Source organism: Drosophila biarmipes, chromosome 3R, assembly GCF_025231255.1.
Source record: "Drosophila biarmipes strain raj3 chromosome 3R, RU_DBia_V1.1, whole genome shotgun sequence".
NCBI lineage: Eukaryota > Metazoa > Arthropoda > Insecta > Diptera > Drosophilidae > Drosophila > Drosophila biarmipes.
The window spans coordinates 8,747,262-8,769,841 of record NC_066616.1 but is presented as its reverse complement, the minus strand read 5'-3'; the positions used below and the strand labels follow the sequence as shown (position 1 = coordinate 8,769,841).

At 47.2% G+C, this 22,580-nt stretch overlaps 5 protein-coding genes across 12 annotated transcripts; 4 read left to right on the top strand and 1 right to left on the bottom strand.

Moving 5' to 3' along the window:
* The first annotated feature begins 242 nt into the window (after positions 1-242).
* On the top strand, positions 243-1,308 carry LOC108031253 (uncharacterized). Its single transcript, XM_017104492.3, has 2 exons — positions 243-585; positions 680-1,308. The coding sequence occupies exons 1-2, from the start codon at positions 348-350 to the stop codon at positions 1,114-1,116; spliced, it is 675 nt and encodes a 224-aa protein (XP_016959981.1). The 5' UTR covers positions 243-347; the 3' UTR covers positions 1,117-1,308.
* A 1,025-nt stretch (positions 1,309-2,333) lies between these two features.
* LOC108031497 (protein unc-79 homolog) lies at positions 2,334-18,251 on the top strand. 8 transcript variants are annotated; one of them, XM_050888532.1, is made up of 27 exons: positions 2,334-2,412; positions 2,606-2,714; positions 2,778-2,897; positions 3,042-3,203; positions 3,270-3,440; positions 3,510-3,785; positions 3,854-4,552; positions 4,607-5,269; positions 5,323-5,594; positions 5,655-5,756; positions 5,810-5,954; positions 6,777-6,803; positions 7,551-7,630; positions 8,052-8,114; positions 9,315-9,638; positions 9,954-10,102; positions 10,158-10,891; positions 11,372-12,154; positions 13,416-13,683; positions 13,755-14,400; positions 14,469-14,543; positions 14,603-15,823; positions 15,881-16,059; positions 16,116-16,270; positions 16,334-17,052; positions 17,102-17,280; positions 17,336-18,251. In XM_050888532.1, the coding sequence occupies exons 2-27, from the start codon at positions 2,660-2,662 to the stop codon at positions 18,153-18,155; spliced, it is 9,087 nt and encodes a 3,028-aa protein (XP_050744489.1). In that variant the 5' UTR covers positions 2,334-2,412; positions 2,606-2,659; the 3' UTR covers positions 18,156-18,251. The 8 variants fall into 8 exon arrangements, with proteins under 8 accessions (XP_050744489.1, XP_016960486.1, XP_016960481.1 ...); XM_017104997.3 differs by having other exon boundaries at positions 6,747-6,803; positions 11,372-11,449; XM_017104992.3 differs by having other exon boundaries at positions 6,747-6,803.
* Positions 18,164-19,595, bottom strand: LOC108031498 (uncharacterized). Its single transcript, XM_017105000.3, has 3 exons — positions 19,375-19,595; positions 18,596-19,316; positions 18,164-18,540 (listed from the first exon to the last, which is right to left on the bottom strand). The coding sequence occupies exons 1-3, from the start codon at positions 19,518-19,520 to the stop codon at positions 18,292-18,294; spliced, it is 1,116 nt and encodes a 371-aa protein (XP_016960489.1). The 5' UTR covers positions 19,521-19,595; the 3' UTR covers positions 18,164-18,291.
* Positions 19,596-19,807: 212 nt separating this feature from the next.
* LOC108031257 (sodium/potassium-transporting ATPase subunit beta) lies at positions 19,808-20,887 on the top strand. The gene has a single exon (XM_017104496.3). It carries the CDS (start codon positions 19,870-19,872, stop codon positions 20,815-20,817), a length of 948 nt encoding a protein of 315 aa, XP_016959985.1. The 5' UTR covers positions 19,808-19,869; the 3' UTR covers positions 20,818-20,887.
* Positions 20,888-21,057: 170 nt separating this feature from the next.
* Positions 21,058-22,441, top strand: LOC108031226 (sodium/potassium-transporting ATPase subunit beta-1). Its single transcript, XM_017104462.3, has one exon. It carries the CDS (start codon positions 21,209-21,211, stop codon positions 22,247-22,249), a length of 1,041 nt encoding a protein of 346 aa, XP_016959951.1. The 5' UTR covers positions 21,058-21,208; the 3' UTR covers positions 22,250-22,441.
* The last annotated feature ends 139 nt before the right edge of the window (positions 22,442-22,580 follow it).

The following is a 22,580-nucleotide window of genomic DNA, read 5'->3' as shown; positions in this document are numbered from 1 at the left end:
AACAATTAATTCATGTAGCAACGTTTCTCTATTCAATTTATTTGTTAAAACACTTCATACATATTTAAAGAAACACATTTTTTGAATATGAAAACCAAAGAACTAAACATTGTTTTGTTAACAGAAGACAAACATTTAAACTGCATTATTTAAGAATATACTTAAAACATGTAAACTGGATTATGTGTAGAGTAGTGGCTTCTAGTAGGCTTTGAATTTTCTGGCCAATTGCGTCTGTCACTTCGTTCACCTACACCAGTCACATTAAACTTATATTTCGTATAATAACCGAGCCACAATTCAACTGAAAAAAAAAACTCAAATTTCGGTGGACAAAGTGGACGAACATGTCCAACTTACAAGATGTGCCGCTCGCCGATCCCGAAGTTCTGCCAGTGGATGGCTCCGAAGTGACCCCCGCGCCCAAATCCAGCTCACTGAAGCGATTCTTCAAGATCAGCAAGAAGCCGCTGATGCGGGACCAAGTGGAGGAAGTCAGCGAGACCTCCTCCCAGGACAACAAGGAGTTGGGCAGGTCCAACACGATAAGTAGGTTCTTCACCCGCTTGAAGGGATCAAGCAAAGGCAAGTTGTAAAATATTTATAAATCAAAATTATAATAAAACATATACCTGATAAATCAAATCCCTTTTTATTAACTAATAAAATCTCTTAACAGATGGCCAGGAGCAATCCAGCTCAGTAGCCGACGCCGTTGCGCATGAGAAGCCAGTGCCGAACGCCAAGCCCACTATAAAGACATCCATATCATCCTACTGGAAGCTGCTGTTCAATCGGCAGAAGAACCAGCGCCAAAATGCGGGTTTCGGACTGTCCAATAATGTGCAGAACGGGGAAGTGGAAGAGGTCCACGAACTGCAGCCGGTAAACCATGAATCTGAAACCGATTGTCAAGCGAGTTCCAAGGTAGAAGAGTCCGCAGTTGAGGACTACCCCACGGATCCGGCTCAGGAACCACCAAATACTTTGGCCAAAAACAACAGGGCTTCGGGAGAGGATCTCAGCGCCTTGGAGGGCGGTCCATTGTCCATTGCGGAAGCCGAGATTGAGGACTCCATTCAGCCAGCTCCAACTTTTGTTAATCAATACAACTAGGATATATTCCGAAAGGATCTAATACATCACCCGTTCTCTAGGCCACCGCTCCCAAATCTGAAGGTGTTCCGCCGCTACACTTCACAGTCCACTCTGTAAGCATATTAAGGATTCAAGATATTTCCGCGTACTTTCAAACACCACAAACACGCTCAAACTTACCTTACAATAAACGCAGGCATACTCGAAATATGTGTTAAAATGTATTTACACTGGTCTCATACCATCCTGGTTAGTAAACCATCCATTTCTACCCGTCAGTGGGGTCACAAAGTTCAGTTAAATCGGTTGTTAAAATGTCTACACTTCGGGTTCCGATTTCCAGAGCGAGTTTAACGTTTTGGGTTGCACACATTAGGGTTAAAAGGTGCCGCATAAGCCAGACAAAGTGCTGGACAACCCCTAGGATTTTTCGAGGTTCTTACTTTCGAGGGAAGCCTTAAAGTATGACACCCCCAAATAAGTTGGCTAACTAAATTCTGTAATGAGAATTTAATTGTTGAAAGGTGTGGTTTGAAAAAGGGTGCAATGGATTTATTTCAATTTTACCTGACATTTTGAAATCTCTTAAAAGCCTAAGCCGACCGTAAGTATTTTTAAATGGTTTTCGTAAGTTGTGATTTATTTTGTTGCATTTTTTATTAACAAAATTATATGTAAGGATATGTATAAACCTTATATTTTGGAGGCCTTTAGAAATCTCTACATGAAACCGTGGAAAATCTCCAACAGATACCAGTTGCATATCAGGGATAAACAGCTGGAAAGTGTTTACAAACATTGAGCGCAATCTGCGCAAACTCCCGACCCGGCTAAAAATAGTAAATATTTACATCGGCTAGACCAAAACAAACACTTGTTGAAAATCGACCGGTAAGTGCGGAAAATGCGAGATAAACACTCGATATGCGCATGTCCTACTTCGGAACAGCTGTTCTCGGGGGCTGCTGTCGAGGGTGGGTGGCATAAGTGGGTCAAGTACCCACCCCACAACTTCAGTTCTCTAAAATTCCTTCACATTTATAATAAAAAATATTACAAATATTAACTTATTTCATACATAAATCTGTTTTATATGTATCTTAGCCAAAATCGCTATTAAATATTTCTGAAAACCTTGCGTAAAGTGGATAATAACATCGAAGGGGGCAACGGACGTCCAACAGATAGCTGAATTCTTGCACAGATACACACCATAAACTCAGTTTAGTTATAGAGATTTTTCTTCGTGGACGTGGCTTACTGTAAAACCCGTAAAAAATTGCAAATCTATTGAAAAAACTAACAAATTTCGAGGTAAGTTTATTGAAAATATTATCCCTAGTACACTGTGCAGCCAAGGTATATGAAACTTCCCTGTTATTTATAAAGTTTCGTATGTTTTGAGGCTCTTTTTCTTTTGCTAGCATCTTTCAAGGGGCTGCATTACGTAATGCTGGGTGTGAAGTACAAAATATTATTTGAATGCATTTATTCTATCAAATTGCAGAATGCGAAGTCCCTCGGCAGCAGTTTCGGCAATGCGAAGGATTTGCCTGATATAATGACTGGCAGTTTTAAGGTGCAACTCATCAATATGGGCACTCGCGCTGCCGCCTGTAAGTTGTCCCCAGAAGTCTCAGCTTTCTCGAGTGCTCAGTAGCCTCTTTTTCTGCTTACAGTTCAGGCAAAACTGAGAGCCCTTCATGAATACCATGTACGTCTCTTGCACAACGTCTTACCTGCGCCCTCTGGCGTCGATATTGCTAACAATATCAAATACTTTTCTCAAACTCTACTAAGTGAGTGTATTATGATATCAAAAATATATTTAAGACCACTTTAGTTTTGATAGTTCTTAAGTCTGTCTTAGCTCACAATGTTTTTAAGTCTTAATAATGCTTCTATATCGAACATCCTGGTAATTGGTCTTTCTTATTCTATAGCTGTCCTTAAGGATGTGCGTACCTCGCCGCACGAGCTTATCCGCGATCCTCTTGAAGATCCCACTCGCATGTCTGCCTATCCCAATCTCGAGTACGGCAACCTCTATAATGCTCTTACTATGCTCATCGATGTGGCACCTTGCATCCAGTACGGACAAATCGGTAAGATTATCTAAAATCTATCTATCTATAGCTATCTTGATCCTATAGTAATCTTATATTTTGCAGTTTTCGGAAAAGCTCTTTTGCAGTGCCTAAGCTGCATCTTACCCTTTCTCGACAAAGATCTTATTGATAATCTACCCTATTTAGTCAGCTCTACTATATCTGTACTACCACCAGCACTGCACCAGTGCATCATTAACGCTCTATGCTACTACATCTTACCCTTTACTATAAGTAAGTAGTAGTACTGAGTACTCAGTAGAAATATTAGCCTTTGTATATAATATATCTCTAAACCTCAAGCCCGTCGCAGCTCCGATGAGCAGGAATGCCAGGCCTGCCAGTCCGTGTCCTCGGTCATCATGATGGTGCTGCAGTACTCCAACAACCCGGCTCACCATTGCCAGCTGCTGGAGTGCTTGATGACCCTCAAACACAATGTGGTCAAGGACATCCTTTGCGTGGTGGCCTACGGCACCGCTGTCTCCAGAACCTCGGCCGCCAAGCTGCTCTTCTACTACTGGCCAGCCTTCAACGCCAATCTCTTTGATCGCAAAGTCCTGCTCTCCAAGCTAACTAGTGAGTCTTTTTTGGTCTCTTCTAGAATTTAAGATGCTAATAATATTTACAACGTTTTTCCATAATAGATGACCTGGTGCCCTTCACCTGCCAGCGGGAGCACTGCCCGAACTCCGGCAACGCGGAGGCGGCCAAGGTGTGCTATGACCACAGCATCAGCATCGCCTACGCCCCAGATTGTCCTCCACCCCTGTATCTGTGCATCGAGTGCGCCAACGAGATTCACCGGGAGCACGGTAGCCTGGAGTTCGGCGACATCCTGCACCCCATGCAACAGGTGTCCATGGTCTGCGAGAACAAGAACTGCCGCTCCAACGAGAAGTCGGCCTTCTCCATCTGCTTCTCCACGGAGTGCGCCAGCTTCAATGGCAACCACCCCATTCGCTACTGCAGCCAGTGCCACAGTAACAGGCACAATTCCCGGCGAGGAGGCGACCACGTGGTCCACCGCAGCCTGCAGCCCGCCTGGCAGATGGATCCCGAGATGCAGATGCACATGGTCGAGTCGGTGGTCAGCCTGCTGCGGGAGGCCAAGCCCATAAACTTTGAACCCGGCAAGGACTCCGCGATGTCCGACTCCAAGAAGAACGGCTCTCCTCTGACGGCCGATAATATTTCCCTGGAGGAGCGCCAGAGACTGGGACGATACGGCATCTGGTTGCTGGTGGGCCGCTGCACTCCCACGGCAGATACACCCGTGGAGGTTCTGGGCAGGATCCTCAGCATGCTCTTCCACTGGTTCCATGTCACTGCATATTCCTATGATGGTAAGCAATATGATTATAATAATTTAAAATTTTAAAATGAATTTGTATTCTTAGCTGCCGGTCAAGTGGAGAGCACCATTGAGAAACTGAAGGTGGATCACGTGTGCAACTGGCTGAAGGACATCTGCAGGATCCACTACAACGTCTTCATCTCCTGCCTGCTGCCCCATCCCCCGGAGTATGCCCGCGTTGGTGGCCACTGGGAGACCTTGGCATCGCGGACCAGTCACCTGAAGGAGGGTCTCCAGCGCCTCATTTGCCTGGTGCCATACGAGGTGATCACCTCGGAGATCTGGGACTATGTTATGCCCCACTGGATGGAGGCCATCACCAACGACGTGGCCGAAAAGGAGCTCAACGAGCTGAAGATTGTGCTCAGCAAGATCCTCGATCCGGAGATGTCCCCTCTGGGCTTCGATGCCAAGACCATGTATAACTTCGTGGCCATTCGCTTTGAGAAAACCACTGCTAAGGTGCAACAGCAGGCTCTCCACTGGCTGCAGATCCTGACCAAGCTGGAGATCCTCATCCCACTGGTCCAGCTATTCGCCATGTTTGGCGATGGCGTCCGCATTATGAAGTATGGCATCCAACATGAGTTGATGCGGGAGAAAGATGCCCAATCCCAGTCCTTGGCCAAAGCTCCCAAGACCCCTTGCAAGGAAAGCAAGGAGACCAAGGCGGACATGGCCAACCCCCCCAGGCGCAGCTCCATTTGTGAATATTTACAGATATTTTAAAGTTTTTAAGTTTATTAAGGTATTTTTTAGCTCCCGTTGTCGAGGATGACTCGGGCAACACGTCTGCCATCTCGGATGATGAGGCTCCGACCAATCGCCACACGGAGTTTTCCACGGATGCCGAGCACAATCTCACCTGCTGCATTCTCATGCTGGACATTCTGCTCAAGCAAATGGAACTGCAGGATGTGGAGCAGCACATGGGCATCCACACGAGCGTTTGCGAGAATGTCTCCAGGTTGATCAAGTGCATGGTCACCGCTGCTCGAGTGGGTCTCAGCAGTCATGTCTGCGCCTTAAAGGTTTGCTATATTATACTATATATTATATTTAAATTTTATACTTTTTTGATCCCATATCAGGTGGCAGAATGTGCCTATTGCGAGGCTTCCATCATGTGGCATCAGCTCGCCACTAAGTTGGTGCAGTTTATGGCCCCCCTGAATCCAGTTCGGCCCCCAGATGTAGGTCCCCTCCTAACATCAAGCTCTTCCCTCCTTATCCTGCATACTTTCAGATCCCCATCGAGGACATCATCGAAGAGGAAAAGTCCTCTCGCAAATCTCCACCCGAATCCGACAAGGAGAAGACCCGAGATCGAGATGTCTCCCTTTCGATGGCTCCCCTGCCCATTCCCTTGGGACCCCTAGGAGGATTTGCTGGTACGCCCCAGACTTTCCAACTCATCTTGTTTTATTTCGAGACCCCTAACGAACCCTGGTTGTAACATAAACCGTCTATGAAGACCCCCGCCCCCAAGTTTCTTCCCTAAAACAACCCACCCACTTATAAATAAACTAACCACCGTAACAGTAAAGCAGTGAAACGTCACCAAAATGTAGCTAATTGTAGACAGTACTTGAGCCTGGACTATATAAAGTATATATAAACAATTTGCGGGCGAATGGTATGGAATGGCGACCGCCCGTCGAGCGCCCCTATAAACAACCTACTTTAGCCTAACAACCCTCGTTAAAGCGCAAACCGAACTTTGTTACAACCTACCTACAACTAGAAACCTGCACTGCTATGCCTTGTAAACTACCCAACTTGACCCAACTAAACAATCCCCAGACTAAATCAAACAACCTCAGAAGTATGAATTAATAACCATCTAAACGATCACTCGTGAAAACATACCGTCATCCCGATCTCACCTGTACTTATCTTTTAACCCATAACTATTTGTCTATCTTGCTATCTCTCTCTACATAAATATGTATATCTGTTTCTCTCTCTCTATCTCTAACATATTCTACTGCGCGTCTGCCTGTACAAAAATAACATAACTAACGCTGTCTCTCTCTCGCTCGCACCCTATTCCGCGCGTCTCTATCTCTCTCACACTCGAAAAACTTCTCGTCTATGCCCAAAAATCTACAAACTAATATCGACTCATGAAAAACTGCAAAACTAATACCAAACTAAATTTGAAATCTATCAATCATTATCAGATATCTTTAAGCTAGATCAATTCTTTTCAGACGATGGAAAAATTATTATAATGGCAGGTGATGCACCACAAGAAAATTTTTCATTCGTTACAAAAAACCAAAAATTAAAACTACAAATTACAAATTTACATTACATTATAAAGCATTTGTTGAAACATTTCGTTACCCAACTCAAGAAACCAACGCCACACGACACGAACAACAGAAAAAGACAACTATAGTTTCGCTCGATCACTCTTACAACCTTTGTCTCCACACGCACACTCCACACACCACTCTCTATCTCTGTTTAGCGTTTACTAGACCATATGATTTGGCATAGCCAAGCTTTTATATCTAGTCACCTCTGTAGATTGACCGCCCCTAGTGAGTTCAGTTCCGTTTTGCTATAGATCGATTTCTTTCGGTTCGGTAATAGACCATTCCCCAGAACACCGAACTTCGATTTAAAGTCACACTACAAGCACCAGACAACACACATTTTTTAACAATCTTTGATTTGTTGGTAGGGAGTTCATTCTTTCTACAGAACTTCAAACTCTTAAAACCGGAGAATCCCCGCGTAGTACCCGATTGGCAGTAATGTAAACCACTGGTTCGAAAACCTGCATGAGATACTTTTCAGTGAAGTTCAAATTTTCTAACTATCCTTACGACACCCATAGGTTTTCTATGTATGCATGATTGATTTGTGAATGCCAATCAGTTGTATGTTGACCACTAAGCCAACTTCATTTTAGCTGGACTCGCCTTCGACCTGTCCAGATCTGATATTAATCCCCCTCTATAATTCTCTTTGAAAAGGTCCTGTGCCGGTGGCTGTTCCCCAACCAGAACCGCACTCCGTGGGCGGAGTCCTCGTCCACATGCCCCACGTCTGTTCCGTATGTATTTCGATCATAAGCAATGCCACCCGTACACATTATGTTCTTTTGTTGTCACTCCTTATTGACGACCATACTCGAATTTTAAAGTTCTTTACACATAACAAAAAAAAAAATAAGAAAAAAAAGAAATATATCTCAAAATATTATGCGTTGACTGTAGGTATATTGAAACACCCCATATAAACATATATTTTATATATCTGCTATAAATATTCAAATTAATTATTACAGCCACAAAGCAATACTAAGTTGAAGTGAGCATTCCAGTTGTTTCATTTAATCGACACATAATCTGTTTCGTTTTCCTTTGCTTTTCTTAACACAAATTCCAATTCAACATTTTAGTTTGGAAAATTGAAAATTGATAATTGTCCAACGATTATACAAACGTTTTCATTTCTTCATATATTCTTTATAGAATAACGAAAATGGGCATTCAGTTGATAGTAATGAATTGAGAAAAGTTCACGCCACAGACGAGGTACTTTGTGCATTCTTAAAAAGAAATACCAAACAAAAGACAAACTACTCAACCAACCAAAGCTATACAACTTTGTTTTAAACTTAAGTTCTATCATTTGCCCAATTATAAAAACCCTCCTACGATTCGATATTGTACAATTCGTTTCTCAATATCTATAGTTTTTTATGTCCAGTCAACAAATTGTTCTCTTCGTATTAAGTGTAAATAAATGTACAGAGTGTTTTTCCTTATATGGATTAAGTTTTTTCTTTAATTTGAATAACTATACAATGTTGTTTGGATTTTATTTTTCAATACTGAAGTCCTAGAAGAACTTTACAAGCACTATAGAGCTGTTTTTATAGCTTGTGATAGAGACGTTTTAGATGACCAATAGGCTGGAGCAACAAAACAATTGTTACTTTAATTAGAAACAAATATTTTTGGTTAATTTAAAGTTACTTCAAGACTAAGCTGACGAATCTTATTCATGACATCCAGATAAGTACTTTCTCTTAGGGAAAGTACACAATGATAAGCTTTTTTAACTTACTAGTGCAATAGCATTTCCATTCGAATAGATAATTTTAAATCTTTTTTGTTACTAGTTCCTTTAATCATTTTATTCAACTACTGTGTCTCAAAGTATCTTGTATGTGTGTGAAAATAAATTACAAATTATCGTAAATCGAAAACAAATTCGAAAAAACGAGTTTTATAAATGTACATTTTATTTACATCAATCTCGATTTTACATATCTTATTTATCTTGTAAATATTGCGTTCCATGCTAATTTTATTCAGATAACAAATATTTTTTATTTATTTATGGATCATTGTTAAAGAGCATGTTCAATGTACAGCACTGTCACAGTTAATTGACAAACCCCACCACCAAAAAAGTAAAATATTTATAAATTAATAATTGTATAATCACAGAAATGCACAGAAAATGTAACAAATTTATGCAATTTTACGTGTGTTTTGTAACGTTTTTGATGTCAATTACTTTGTTACTCTAACGAATCTTAAGACGGACATGTGAGTGTAAAAGAAGTGTCAAGCTCCCCAAACATTGCATTTGTCTACATGTGTTGTCCAAGGAATGTAACATATACCGAACACACACTGTAAACCCACGTGTACATACGATGAAAACCTGTCGCATTTCATTGGCATTATCCCCTCCGCTAATACCGAACCCCTTGTCTCATGCAGATCATGACGGCGACGGTAGAAACAGTTTCAGAGCAGCTCGACCTGGCCTCCATCCTGCCCACAGACCGGGCCATAGCCCGCTCTATAACCCTTTCCGACGCGGACGTGGGCAGCGCCAATGTCAGCGTGACCAAGGCCTCGGTCATGGGTGAGAACGGTGCCAATGGCGGAGCGGCCTGTGGCGGCGGGGAGAACGGCAGCGGATCCGAAGAGGACGAGGAGGAGGAGGACAGCGACGACTTCTGGCACACCTCCGTGGGCAAGTTCAAGTTCACCCTGGACACGCTGCCCCAGCCCCTGCAGTACATCCATCAGCTGCTAACGGTAGGAGAGGATGAAGCCCAAATGATCTACATTTAAGAGATCTCTTTTACATATTCAAGAACAAACGCTCTTAAAATCAAGACAAGTTTCCTCTCGTTATTGTACTTAGAGACGATAGAGAAAATATCAAAGTATCTACATGTCATTATCCTTCATGTATCATATTCGAGAAAAAACGCTCTCAAGATCAAGACAATTATCTTCTCAATTTTGTGTTTCGAGATGAAGCAATTTTAAAACACAGATAAAAGCAGTCGCGTTTTAAGATTTCCAAAAATAGTTTCTAGTTAGAAGTCCCTTGTGATTCTCCCACAGGAAATACCCACTATCAAGAAGCCGGAGATTCTGTACTATGTCCTCCAGTGCCTCAACACAATGGCTCTGCATGGCGATGCCCTGGCCAAGGCGGCGAGGGAGCAACGTGGCTTCTTCATCTGGTGTCAGGAGAACCTACTGATCAAAAAGTAAGAATTACACAGGATACTCAATAAATCACCCACTGAACCACCACTTTTCCAGCCTGTGGGAGCTATGCAACGCGGAGCACTCTCACATCTGCCAGGTGGGCGTGCCGCTGCTGCTGCACTGCATCACGCTGCCACTGGGATCGGATGTCTTCTGGCGCGTGGTGCAGGAGGCTTTCCACGACACGGACTGGCGCGTTCGGTTCACGGCAGTGGAGCGAGTCACCGTGATTACCCGCTTCATGGACTCCACTCCGCTGCGCTCCGAGGTGGGCCTGCAGACGGCGCTGGCCACCGCCTTCTGCCACCTGATCGCCAGCATGGACGACATCAACGTGTATGTGGCGCAGCGGGCGACCCTCTACATTGGGACCATCCATGACACGGCAATTCGGTCGCTGCTCTTCTGCCTGGAGTCGCAGTTCGATCTGTTCATCGTGGACCGCCCGGTGGTGCTGCAGTCGGTCTACCAGCTGCACAACTCCCTCTCCGACCGCAAGATGCTCGGCTGGGAGTTCTTCCTCAACCGCTTCGACACGCTCTTCGTGGAGGCGCAGATCAATCTGGAGAAGTGCGGCGACATCTCGTACCTGCGCGATCTGAGGAACTCGGACAACGGCAGCGAGGCCCTCTCAGCCAAGATCCAGAAGGCCCGGGAGGCCCTGAGCCAGTCGGACACCAGCGGCAGCATGGCCAAGACCCTGAGCGCCTCCTTCGGCACCAAGTGGCCCTACAAGCGAACCATGTCCGCGCCAGCCAGCATGGCCCCGCGCCAGGATAGCAAGTTTGGTGAGTTCAATATTGAATAGAAAATATTGGGTGCGACTTAAAGAAATACCAAAATACAAGGAATATTTTCTAATAGACCATTTTAAGTTCAAGATACATACAATAGATAGATAATAGATACTTTTACTTAATCTACGCTTATATGGACAAATTTAAGTTCCCATGCTTTGGAGTATGTATCTTCAAACAAAATTTCATTTTAAGAAACCTATCCAAAAAAATGTAAACATTTTTAAATAAATTAAACAATTTTATTTACGATTTATTATACAAAATTGGAAAAGGCACACATGTTGTATGAGTAATTTTTAAAGAAACAATAATTGCGTATACGCAGTGTAAATTTTCAAAGACTGAATTTTAAATTAATGCTGTTTGAATCGTGAGAATTACGTAGAAAATAAGTTATTCATTAACATTACACAAGTGGATTATGAAAAAAACCCTCTAACATTATCAATTTTATATTTCCTCTTGCAGTTCCCGAGAAGGAGAAGATCTACAGCCGGCAGGTCTCGGCGCCAATTCTCAAGCGGAAGACCTCGCGCTTCGGACTGGGTCAGTTCCTGGGCAGTAGTAGTGGGGGGGCTTCTGGCAGCAGCCAGTCGGTGAACCCAGCAGCGGCAGCGGGCTCCTCGCGACCCAAGCCGCCGCCTTGTCCCGTCCACCAGCCAGCGCACACGGCCTTCCCCTATCACACCCACCACCACCACCCACACGCCGCCCACCACCCGTACCCTCACCCCCATCCACATCCACACCATCATCCGCATCATCATGCCGGTAGTAGTGCACACGTAGCCACCACCGCCTCCACCTCGGCGGGTCTAGTCTCGACGCACAGCCAGAGCCACCAGTACCTGGTGCACTGTGTGCCCCCCAGTCACCACAGTCCGATGCCCACGCTGCAGGAGGCGGAGACGCTGCTCCGCTCCCAGGCAGCCGCCGATGCCGCCGCAGCGAGTGGATCAGCCGGCGGATCAGTGGGCCATTCCGGCCAGGAAGCAGCGGCAGTTGGATCGGGATCGGGAGCAGCCGGAGGCAGCACGGGGAATGCCCCGAATCCCCATCACTCCTTCCACTCCCACTTCCAAAAGCATCCGTCGGCACCCAACCTGCTGCCCCCGCAGCCGGCCATCGTGCCGGCCCCCAGTCCCAGCCCCTCGACTCTGGCCTTCCCCCTGCACTGCACCTGCGATGCCGCACCCCATCCGCATCCCCAGGTCTCGGGTGCGGCGGCCACCGGCAGCGCGGTGAACCCAGGTAGGTGCTAGAGCATGTGTGTTCTCTGTGTCAGTTCGTTCTGTCGTTCCCCTCCCCTCGGTGGCGTCTGATGATCGGTGTTCTAGCAAAATGCCTACACCACTCACGAGGCGTGCATCAAGTAAAGAAAGGATTATATCGCTTTCAAAATATTCTGTTAAATAATAAAAATAGCATTAAATTAATATTAAAAAAAATTGAAACGGTTTCTGATGGAAAAAAAGATTATTTTTAATTTTCATTTCCGGTCTTTTCAACTTTTTCCGAACATTTTCCGGTCATTTTTTAAACTTCTTGGATTTGTTTAGTTTACATACTGCATATTCATTGGTAAGCCCAACCTCGTGAGTGGCGTATCCAATTTTCGGTGTTGCTTTGGCTTGGTCAGTGTGTAAACACCATTCACATTATCATTCAGAACAACCAAGACCGGAGAAAGATTTGCTTTTTAGATATAGAACGAATCAATTTTCTTTGGTTCGGTTTTCAATTTATCCTTAGTTCTTACAGAGTTAAATAATTTTTAAAATAAAACCATTTTCAGTTTTTATGACTTTTAAGAAAAACAGGTTGTAAAATGAGAAATAATAAACTTTGATTTAAGTTTTATGCATATTTTATAAAAAAATAACAATCTTTCAAGATTTAGAAATACTACAAAATCTTGAAGGACTAAACCGCATGACGTTAGGCACATAGATGACCTAGAACACACACCCCACCATTTTCAACAAAAAAGCATGCTATAACTCTTTAGCATCCCCATTATCCATTGCCTCCATCGATCTATCTGCATTTTATTGTTCTATTTAAGAGCTGTGTCTGTATTAATCAGCCGGATATCTAGTTGTTTGTGTGTAACTCTGCTTTCCATAACAAATGTCGTTTAAGTGTGTTCCCCCTTCAAACTGGTATGTATGCTCAACATCTCTTTCGCGGACCACCCTACAAAAGAAAACTCTATTCTTCTGCCTCCCACTGTCTCTTTTACTCTCTTGTTGTACAACCCTCGACAAATTTAAACTGAATTCTAATTGGCTTTTACTCAACAGAGACATTTCTGTACATTATACAAGAATCATACAAAATTTTAAGTCTACATAAACGAAAATCAATCTTATTGTGAAATTGGCATGTGGCTGTGACCCAAAAAAAAAGCAAAAACAGATATTGGTGTTTTTCCCTTATTCCCTCCAAACAGATGTACATTTATACTCGACTTGCGAATATTACAAATTCGTATTCTCTAAACCCTATGTAGATGGACACATCCATTCTTTGGGAGGCCTGAACGATGACAACCTTATTGGGCTGCTCTCGAGGATCACCGAACTGGAGGAGTCCGATCGGGAGACCATTCACCTGCTGGTATTTATGCTAATGCAGTTTATGTCTCGCACGGACCAGGCATACCCCTCCGAGGAGAAACCGATGACCAAGACGCAGAACATTGTCCTAAAGCACCTTTTCCTGCTCCTGGGCCACAACCAGATCGACAAGACCTTCCACACTACTCCTGAATCTCTTAGGTAATATCGGAATATATCAGTCAATGTATAGTATTTAATTTTCAAAATTTCAAAATTTTCAAAATCCTTAGGGTTTCGGCCGTGTTCAACGCTTTCCTGGCCAACCTTCCACAGGTTCTGGACCAGAACCACTTGATTGGTGGCCTCATTCTGCCCTCCGTGATGCAGATCATCCTCTACGCCCCGAACCCTACGAGCACCTCTGGAGAATCCTATCAGAATATAGTCTTCAACTACTCCCTTTGGCACCTGGAGCAGTATCCTCGGCGCAACTGGCTCTTCACCCTGCTGGTGGTGCTCTACAAATACTCCTACACCCAACCTCCTCTGAGTGGCTATGTCATCGCGGGCATTCGCCTGATCATGAATAGCCTGCGTGGTCACTTCCACCAATGCCGACGCATTCCGACCACCACCATCCTGGACATTCAGGGAGTCGGAGGCGCTGCTCGATCCCGAGATGTCAGTCAGCCCTCGCTGGGCACCGATCCAGATGACAAGGAGGCTAGTCCGCCGGCCAGTCCAATGTTTCCCTCGGAGGGAACCAGTGCCGCCTCCAAGAGCAAGGGTCAGAATGTGGCCTTCACTCCAAAGTTGCAGCACGCCTTCCGGAAGTACAACGACTCCAGCCTGGATGCGGATGAGACGGAGTCGGAACTGGTGGCCATTCCGGAGAGCGATCTCTCGGATAGCACTTTACATGGCAGCAGTGCACCTGTGGGTTTAAGATCTATACAAAATGTTCAACATTATAACGTTAAAATATTATATTTATGATATTTCAGGGGTCCTTTGATGATACCATACATTTTGAGGACGTCATGCCACGCAATCGTCGAACCCTAGAATACACAGAAGAGGTAAAACCATACCAAATACAGATTCCTTCAGTTACAAATATTATGCTAACCCTCCACAGAAATCCACCAAATCCCACAAGTCGATGATCACTACCAAGGTTGGCGATACGTACACCACCAAAATCAAGGCCACAACCACCAGTGAGACCCTGGTGACCACCCACACTAGGCACAGTGTGCAGGAGGGCGTCCGCATGATAGTAACCCCTTTGGTGGGTGCGGAAACCACGGAGACGGCTATTGTGAGTCCACCTGTGGATGTCCACCGGGCCGTGACGGTGCGCAACAAGTCGCTGGAGAATGCAGCAGCTTCCACCTCGAAGATGTTTGCGGCCATAGCCACGAATCACCTGAAGGCACTGGGCGCTCTGCAGGATCTGCCCACGGCGGTGGACAGGAAGGCTGGATCCAGCAGCGGAAGTGGCAGTCGGTCGACTAATGGCAATGGCAGTGGAGGAAGTGCCCCTGCAGCCATGCAGGCATCCTCCTCAGCGGCTGCCAGCAAGCCCATTGGACGCCACAAGACGATTGTGGAGTGCAGTGCCGGAAACTCAAGCTCCTCGGCGGATGATTCGAGGCAGAAGAAATCCCAAACGAAGTCGCTTCGGCGCACGGATAAGAACTATGGCTCGCCAGAGTCGCCGCTGTCCAAGATGAGTGTGATGCCGAATCCGAGGGACGAAGTGGATGAGGGTATGCAGAGCCTGCCGCCGCCCAAGAGCATTGCCGCCCTGCAGATTCCCACGCCGGAGCGCCTGCTGCCCATTGGCACCCAGGACTCGGTAGCCACGCTGGTGGAGCGCGTGCGGGATGGACTCAATCTGCCCGATATCAGTCACCTCAAGCAGGATAGCTTGGATGTGTCGGAGAGCACCAAGGACGATGTCACACCAAGCAGCAGGACCAACTCCCCTCGCCGCCTCATAAAGCAGGTGGCCTTGGAGTCTCCCCCAAATCCGAATGCCCAGCTTCCATCGCAGCCCTCGACAGATCTGCACACCTCCATCCTCAAGAATGTCCAGCAGGAACTGAAGCAGAGCGCCGGAGCCTCCGGCGGTGCTGGCCTGACCACCAGCAGCAGCATCAAGCGCCCTCGCCAGAAACTGGCTCCTTTCAACGTGGACAGCAATGCGATTCCGGACATACGATCTCGGTTCGCCGGCTCCTGGCCACCACCGCCCTTCCAACCCGTGGATCCCGAACCCGATGATGAAGACGAGATTGGGGCTGAGGCCTCCAATGGCCATGGAGCACATTCCACAGCTCATGCTCCACGCGGGGTAGGTCTAAAGTCTATTTTACCATTAGATAATTCTTATATTCTTCCACACCTCCAGAGTTCCCGTCGTGTGGGAGACTATACCATCGTGGAGCGCTGTTCCGACTGCGGTGCCCACATTGAGGAGTACACGGATGAGGAGATTGGCATCTTTATAGTCATTCTGGGCACTTTTATCCACCGTGAGCCCGCCATGGCAGCTCCGTTCCTACCCGAGATTCTTACCATGACCTCACGGTAAGTGGGCTTTCTTAAAATGTAGGTCAATCCCGACTATATTTGCCCTGTTTCAGAATATGCTTGAGTAGCACTCATGCCTGGCAGGGCGAGAATGGTCCTCCTTTGGCCAGCAGTGCCCAGGCTGTGGCCCTACAATTCTTCCGCTGCGTGCTGCACCAGTTGGCTCCCAATGGAATCTTCTTGCAGGTGTTCCAGACTCAAATGAAAAGTAAGGATATGATTACTTCCTCAGGACTTGGAATGTCTTTGCCTAACCATTTCCTCTCCTCAGTGAAAATCCGTCACAACCACTTCCGCAGCATAGCCAAGGCGCTGCAGGATTTCCAGGACCTAAATGCCACCAGTCCAATATACATGGTCTGCGACTCGCTGACCTCCAAGAAGGCACTGCCCGTCGAACAGCTGCCCGTGATCTTCCGCAACATGGCCGAGTACTTGAATCTCCAGTGCGTCCCAGCGGAGGCGGGAGTGGGTTTGGCCGTCTGGTCGCAGGCAATGCAGGCCATGGAGTCGCTCCTGCGCCAGGTGATCGTCATCATGCCAAGTCTCACCAATGCGGAGTACATGCTGGACATCATAGCGGCCACCTTGAGGCTCAACTGTGTGCCAAAGACACTACTCGATCCGTACTCCAAGATCATGGCCTACTGCGTCCAGCACACCAATCTGGAGTACCAAACGCTCTACGAGCTGTGCACTCTGAATATTAGGTCATTCAGTAAGGATAGGGACAAGAACCTGCTGTGCCGCCAGATGATCTTTGAGTTTGTCCAGGCTCTCAAGTTCAAAACGAATATTCCCGACCACAATCTACTCACCATCATTGGTTTTGTGCTGCTCGATGCTGGAGGCACTCTGCCGCCAGGAGCTGCTCCTGGCTTGCCCGATGCAGCTCCCATGATGACCACCAACTCGGCGGATTGCTTGAGGCAGTACATCAACGATGTCATCGACTTTTTGGCCGATTTCCACACGCTCAGCAAGATCAAGGTGGGTAACCTATTAATCTTGTGGATAACAATTAAATTTAATTCTTTAGAACTTCAAGAATGGCCAGACGAGCAATGGCCTGGGCGAAGATACTTTGGGAGGAGTCCTCAAGGGAGCAGTAGCCCAGTACCTGGCCCTCGAGATGTCGCGAGGAAACTCCCGGGACAACAAAGCCGTTTCCCGCTATCTCCCCTGGTTAAACAATGCTCCATCCTCCCTTCAGCAGGGGTAAGTCCAATATGAGGATCACCTCCTCTTATAATTTACTAAACTATATGCGCAGACCCAAGGAATTCACCGAGTGTGTGGGCCACATGCGCCTGCTGTCCTGGTTGCTCCTCGGCTCCCTTACCCACATGGCACTGATGCAGCGCCGCCAGGAGACGCACAGCATTCCAACGCCCCTGCCGCCGCAGACTGGACAGGGAACGGGACCCACGGCCAGCGTCCACTACCAGCACCAGGGAGTCACCTACTCGCAACCGGTGCCGCAGGAAGCCTCGTGCCACATCGCCGATCACATTCAGGTGATCTTTGCCGGATTCGCGGAACAGTCCAAGACCTCGGTGCTGCACATGTCCTCGCTGTTCCATGCCTTTACCTTATGCCAGCTGTGGACGGTCTATCTGGAGCAAATGGCCCACAATACCAACAGCAATGCGGAGGGCAGCACGTTAGGCGTGCTCTTTGAGTTCTGGGCAAAGGTGACGCCCTGCATCTTGCAATTAGTGTCCCACGCCAAGCCGGCAGTCAACAAGGATCAGCCGCAGACCCCCTTGGACTTCCAGACGCAGAGCGCCAACTCCAAGCTGTCCGAGATGGTCAACCTGCACTTCCTTAGCCTGCTGGAGGCGCTGAAGGACACCAATTCCACGGTGCTGGGCAAGCTGCTGCCCATGTGGAGCCCAGTTCTCTCCTCGCAGACGCAGCTCTCGGACACGTTGCACGTACGATTGCAGAACGTAAGAGACTATGCTCCGGACTACGAGGAGCAGCAGGCCTATAAGTCGGAGGCTCTGCTCAAGTGGCTGCAGCGCCTGCAGTTCAAGATGGGTCAAATCGAGTTACAAGCCTCCACGGCCACCCAATTCTATTCAATCTAAATATCACATATACACACAGTGGGTTATATATGCAGTCTTATTTAGTAATTGTTGCCTACGCGAATAAATAGTTCACAATGTTTCTTGGAAAACGAATAGCATAGAATGGGATTGTATCGCATGCTCTACTAAAAAGTTACTCGAAAACTGTGTAGTGAATGCCACTGGTGGCTGTCCCTCTGTCTTGAATTGTGGGATCGTGCACTTCATTCGCCTCGCTGGCTTTTTGCCTGCCTTCGATGAGGAAGCTGGCTTGGGGATCTCGGTAGTTACGGAAGGCCGCCTTGGTTTTCAGGATGGATTCCTCGGGCAGGCTCAGTCCTGCAGCCAGCCTGGACTCCTTTTGCCTGGCCAGTCGCTGTTCAGCCTGCTGAATGCGCACCTCCTGTGGAGAAACTTTTTTTGAATTGCTTTCTCTAGGAAATGAAGACTTGTACTACCTTAACTCTTTGCATGTAATCCATTTGCAGAGCGGCAGACTCGGCCAGCGGTACCAGTTGCACCTCCTTGTGCTGGATAAGTGGCGGAGTAGCTGCTGTTATTTCCCAGTGCTTGCCCTTCTTGCGGACCCGCTCCTTGTCTGGATCGTGGACATTTGACTTGGTAGTGCGGAATGGCATAAACTTTTCTCTGGCAGGAGTATTCATACTGGTTTCCGTCTTATCAATGAGGTAGAGGGCATGCTGATCGGGGGGCAGCTCCTTGCTCAGCTTGGCAGCCACTTGACTGGCGTCTATCTCTATGATCTCCGCAGGCAGGGAACTGGTGTCACTTTGTCCAGCTAAAGCAGAGTCTGGGGAGTCAGCTGGCTTCTTGAAATCCGCGATTTCCGCCAAATCCTCCGCCGTAATGAGACTCGCTGGTGGGGGAATCACCTTAACTTTCTTTTCGTGCATTGTTCCCTGGGCTATGACCTTCAGGGGATCCATCTCCACCTCATCATCGCTGTCCAGGATGTCATCTACATGGGCACCCTCGTCCGCGCTCCTGCCATTCCACTCCAGATTGTTTAGGGTGATCTTTCCCTTTTCCACAATGTTGAGACCGCTAAGCATTCGAGTTGCCTCCTCCACTTCATCGCGTCGCCTGATCTCCTCCAGCAGTTTATCGTATGACTCCTGGAGGCGCCTGCCCTTGTCCGGCAACTGCAGCAGTCGCTTTCTAAGGCGGGAAATAGCAAAGATCAGAGGAGACTCCACAGGTTGACTCCAAAACTCACTTGTTTGAGAGAAAATGGGACTGTCTGTCTTTGATTTCCAGTAGCTGCACGTAGGTCAGGGTCTTCAGATCCTTGCTGTGCTTTTCCTTCACTTGGCTAGTGCCCGGGATTCGACTAAGAGGAGCACCAATCGCATTTTCGCTCATTTTTGCTATTTCGTTTATTTTGGTTTTTGGCTTCTGCGATATATCGGTTATCGGGTTCAACACGAGCTGCAGTGTGACCTTCGCTTTTTAAAAATACTAAGCATTGCATGTTGAACGAGGGTTCCTATGAATGACTTTTATCGATATCGAGAAGAGCGCGCGATAATGTAATTTAATTTTTATAAGTCATATTTAGAAAATATTAGGCTCTTTATGATTCTCAGTTATACAAATATAAGAAACTTTTTTTGTTTATTGAAAAAAAGTAAAGCCCAAAGCAAGCCTACCCAAAAACCTCAAGGTTATAAAGACTGTTAAACAAAAGGATTTAAGGAACACATTCTCATTCATGCCAAACGAGGCCATAGTGTACTCTGGACCCTACGAAGTCGAACGACTTCGCCGGCGCAGGGATCGACGAGTGCAGGAGTACCTCTTCAGGCGCTCCATTCGCACCCATGTCGCGATGCCCGACATGACCCCGTGCCGCATAGCCAAGCTGGTGCTGTACTTCATCGTCTTCTTCGTGGTGCTCGCGGCTTTCACAGGCGGAATGGCCCTGCTGGTGATGGCTTACCACATACCGCCTGATATGCCGGGCTGCAAAAAGTTCCCCGGACTTAGCTCGGTGCCTGGAAAGTGGAAAGGCGACGTGAAGCATATCTTGTGGGGCGATGCGAACCAGAAGCAGTTGGGCGCTATTCGACGACAGATGTCCCGAGCGGTGGAACGCTATGGCCTCGAGGGCCAGAGGCGCCTGATGCCCTGCAACCTGGACGACTCCTGGGGCTATGCCACCGGCAAGCCGTGCATCCTGCTGAAGCTCACCCAGGCTCTGGGCTTCGAGGCGATCACCTATGATCACGGCATCGACCTGCCCGATGACGCGCCGGATGAGCTGTACAACTACCTGTCGGATCTGGGCACGGAGGCTCGCACGAACCGCATCTGGGTGCACTGCAGTTTCAAGAAGGAAGAGGGATTGGACATTCACATCGAGTATGTGCCAGAGCGCTTTTTCGACTCGGAACACTTGTTTACCGCGAGGAATGTCTTTCTGAATCGCTCGTCGGACGACGAGACCAGCACTTACGAAGAGGATCCCAGCCTTAGGCGTATCATAGGGGTCCAGTTCGCGCACATACCGTCCAACAGGGACATCTATATTCGTTGCCAGGTGTGGGCCAAGAACATCCCGTTCTACATGGGCACCGTCAGGTTTCATGTTCGTCGCACGGCGCCCGTTCACCCAACCACTCCCTTGGTCCTAGACGAGTGGTACGAAAAAAACCTCTAACAACAGTGTTTGATTTCATTTGATATAACGAATTACCCGGATGTCAATAAACTGACTGTTATATATGCAATTGTGGATTGTTGTCAGCTTACTGCTGTGTGTGTATACTACGCGTGTGGCGGCTGAGAATGGGCAGAACTACCTGTAGTAACTCAATTGTATTGTGAATCTGAGTTGTTTCACAATTTAATATTTATTTTAAAGAAGCACAAATATTTTCCTTCGAAAATGTCGAATTAACGACATCAAACTACTTCCGATCGAAAGTTTATATATTGTTAAAAGTAAGACGTTTCCACCTTACTCTGCTTTCAATGTCACGGCGAGAACTACAGAACGATTTCCGAATATATTTTGACTGCTAGAAGCGAAATCCGAATCAGAGACCAGGATGCCCGAGGACGTGATGGTGCCCGCCGGGGAGTACAAGCTGGTCAAGCAGTTCCGCAGGGAGCAGGAGAAGCGCCGCAAGAAGGACCTTCCGTGGTCGAAGCGGGTGTTCGACATAGACGAGCACAAGCTGTTCGGGCGCACCGCCTGGGCTTGGTTCCGCATCGTGTGCTTCTACCTGGTCCTGTACACCCTGCTCATCCTCATAGTGGCCTTTTGGATCGGCATCTTCATGCTGGCGATCATCGATCCGCATAAGCCGCGCTGGCTGAAGGGTCCGCCGGGACTGTCGATGGTGCCCTACAACACCACCGCGATCTCCTTCTACGAGCACCTAATGGGCGAGGTCATTCCGATTGCGGACGGAATCGACGCTTTCCTGAACAAACTGAACGACGACGCCATTGAGTTCTTCAACGAGTGCAACCAGGACGAGATGTGGGGCTACGTGTCGCGGCAGCCGTGCGTCTTTATCAAGCTGAACAAGGTAATTGGCTTCCAGCCGGAGACGTACGACACGCAGGACGATTTGCCCAAGGAAGTGCCCGCGGGCCTGGACGAAACCCTGAGGAAGTACGGGCCCACGCCGAAGATCTGGATCACCTGCGAGGTGATCCACGGGCCCAAGCCCGAGATCGTGTTCTTTCCGGGACCCTACTACGAGGCCTCCGAGAAGATGACGGGCGTGCAGCGCGTGGTGGCCGTCCAGATGAACAACATGCCCGCCAACTCCGAGGTCAACTTCGTCTGCAAGGTCTGGGCCCGCAACATTCCCATCGACGACAAGTTCCAGGGCAAGGGTCAAATCAAGTTCACCATGCACGTGCGGGTGGACACTGCCATGAAGCGCGACCCACCTCCCGAAAAGAACACCACAGCTACCCCAGTGGTCACCGTCACCGTGGCCCCCGAACCAGAGGTTAGGCCTGAAGATCGCCGCGGTGAACTGGAAATGCCTCCCAAGCCCCCCAAGGAGGACGACCCGACAAATGGAAACTTGGATGAGTCCAATGCCGAGCCCCTAACGGAGCCGCCGAGCTAAATGAACATAGTTTTTTTGGGAAAAGGGGTCAAAATCGATGTGTGCCAAGTAGTGTTCCGAAAATAATTGTCTGTATTTGGATGCTAAAAAATATTGATTTCAAATTGTTTAGTCTGTTGGATATAAGATTAAGTATTATTTCATATTGAAAAATGTATTTTAACTGTATATCAGTAAAGTTGGCAAACTATATTTGTAAATTTTCTCCTAATTTTGTAGAGAATTTGATTTTATTTTTCAAGTAGGCTTTTGAATATAGATAGTTTTGAAATTTGAGTCCAAATAAATATCGTTGAACCGAGCAACGGGAGTTCCCCTAACAATTATCGGT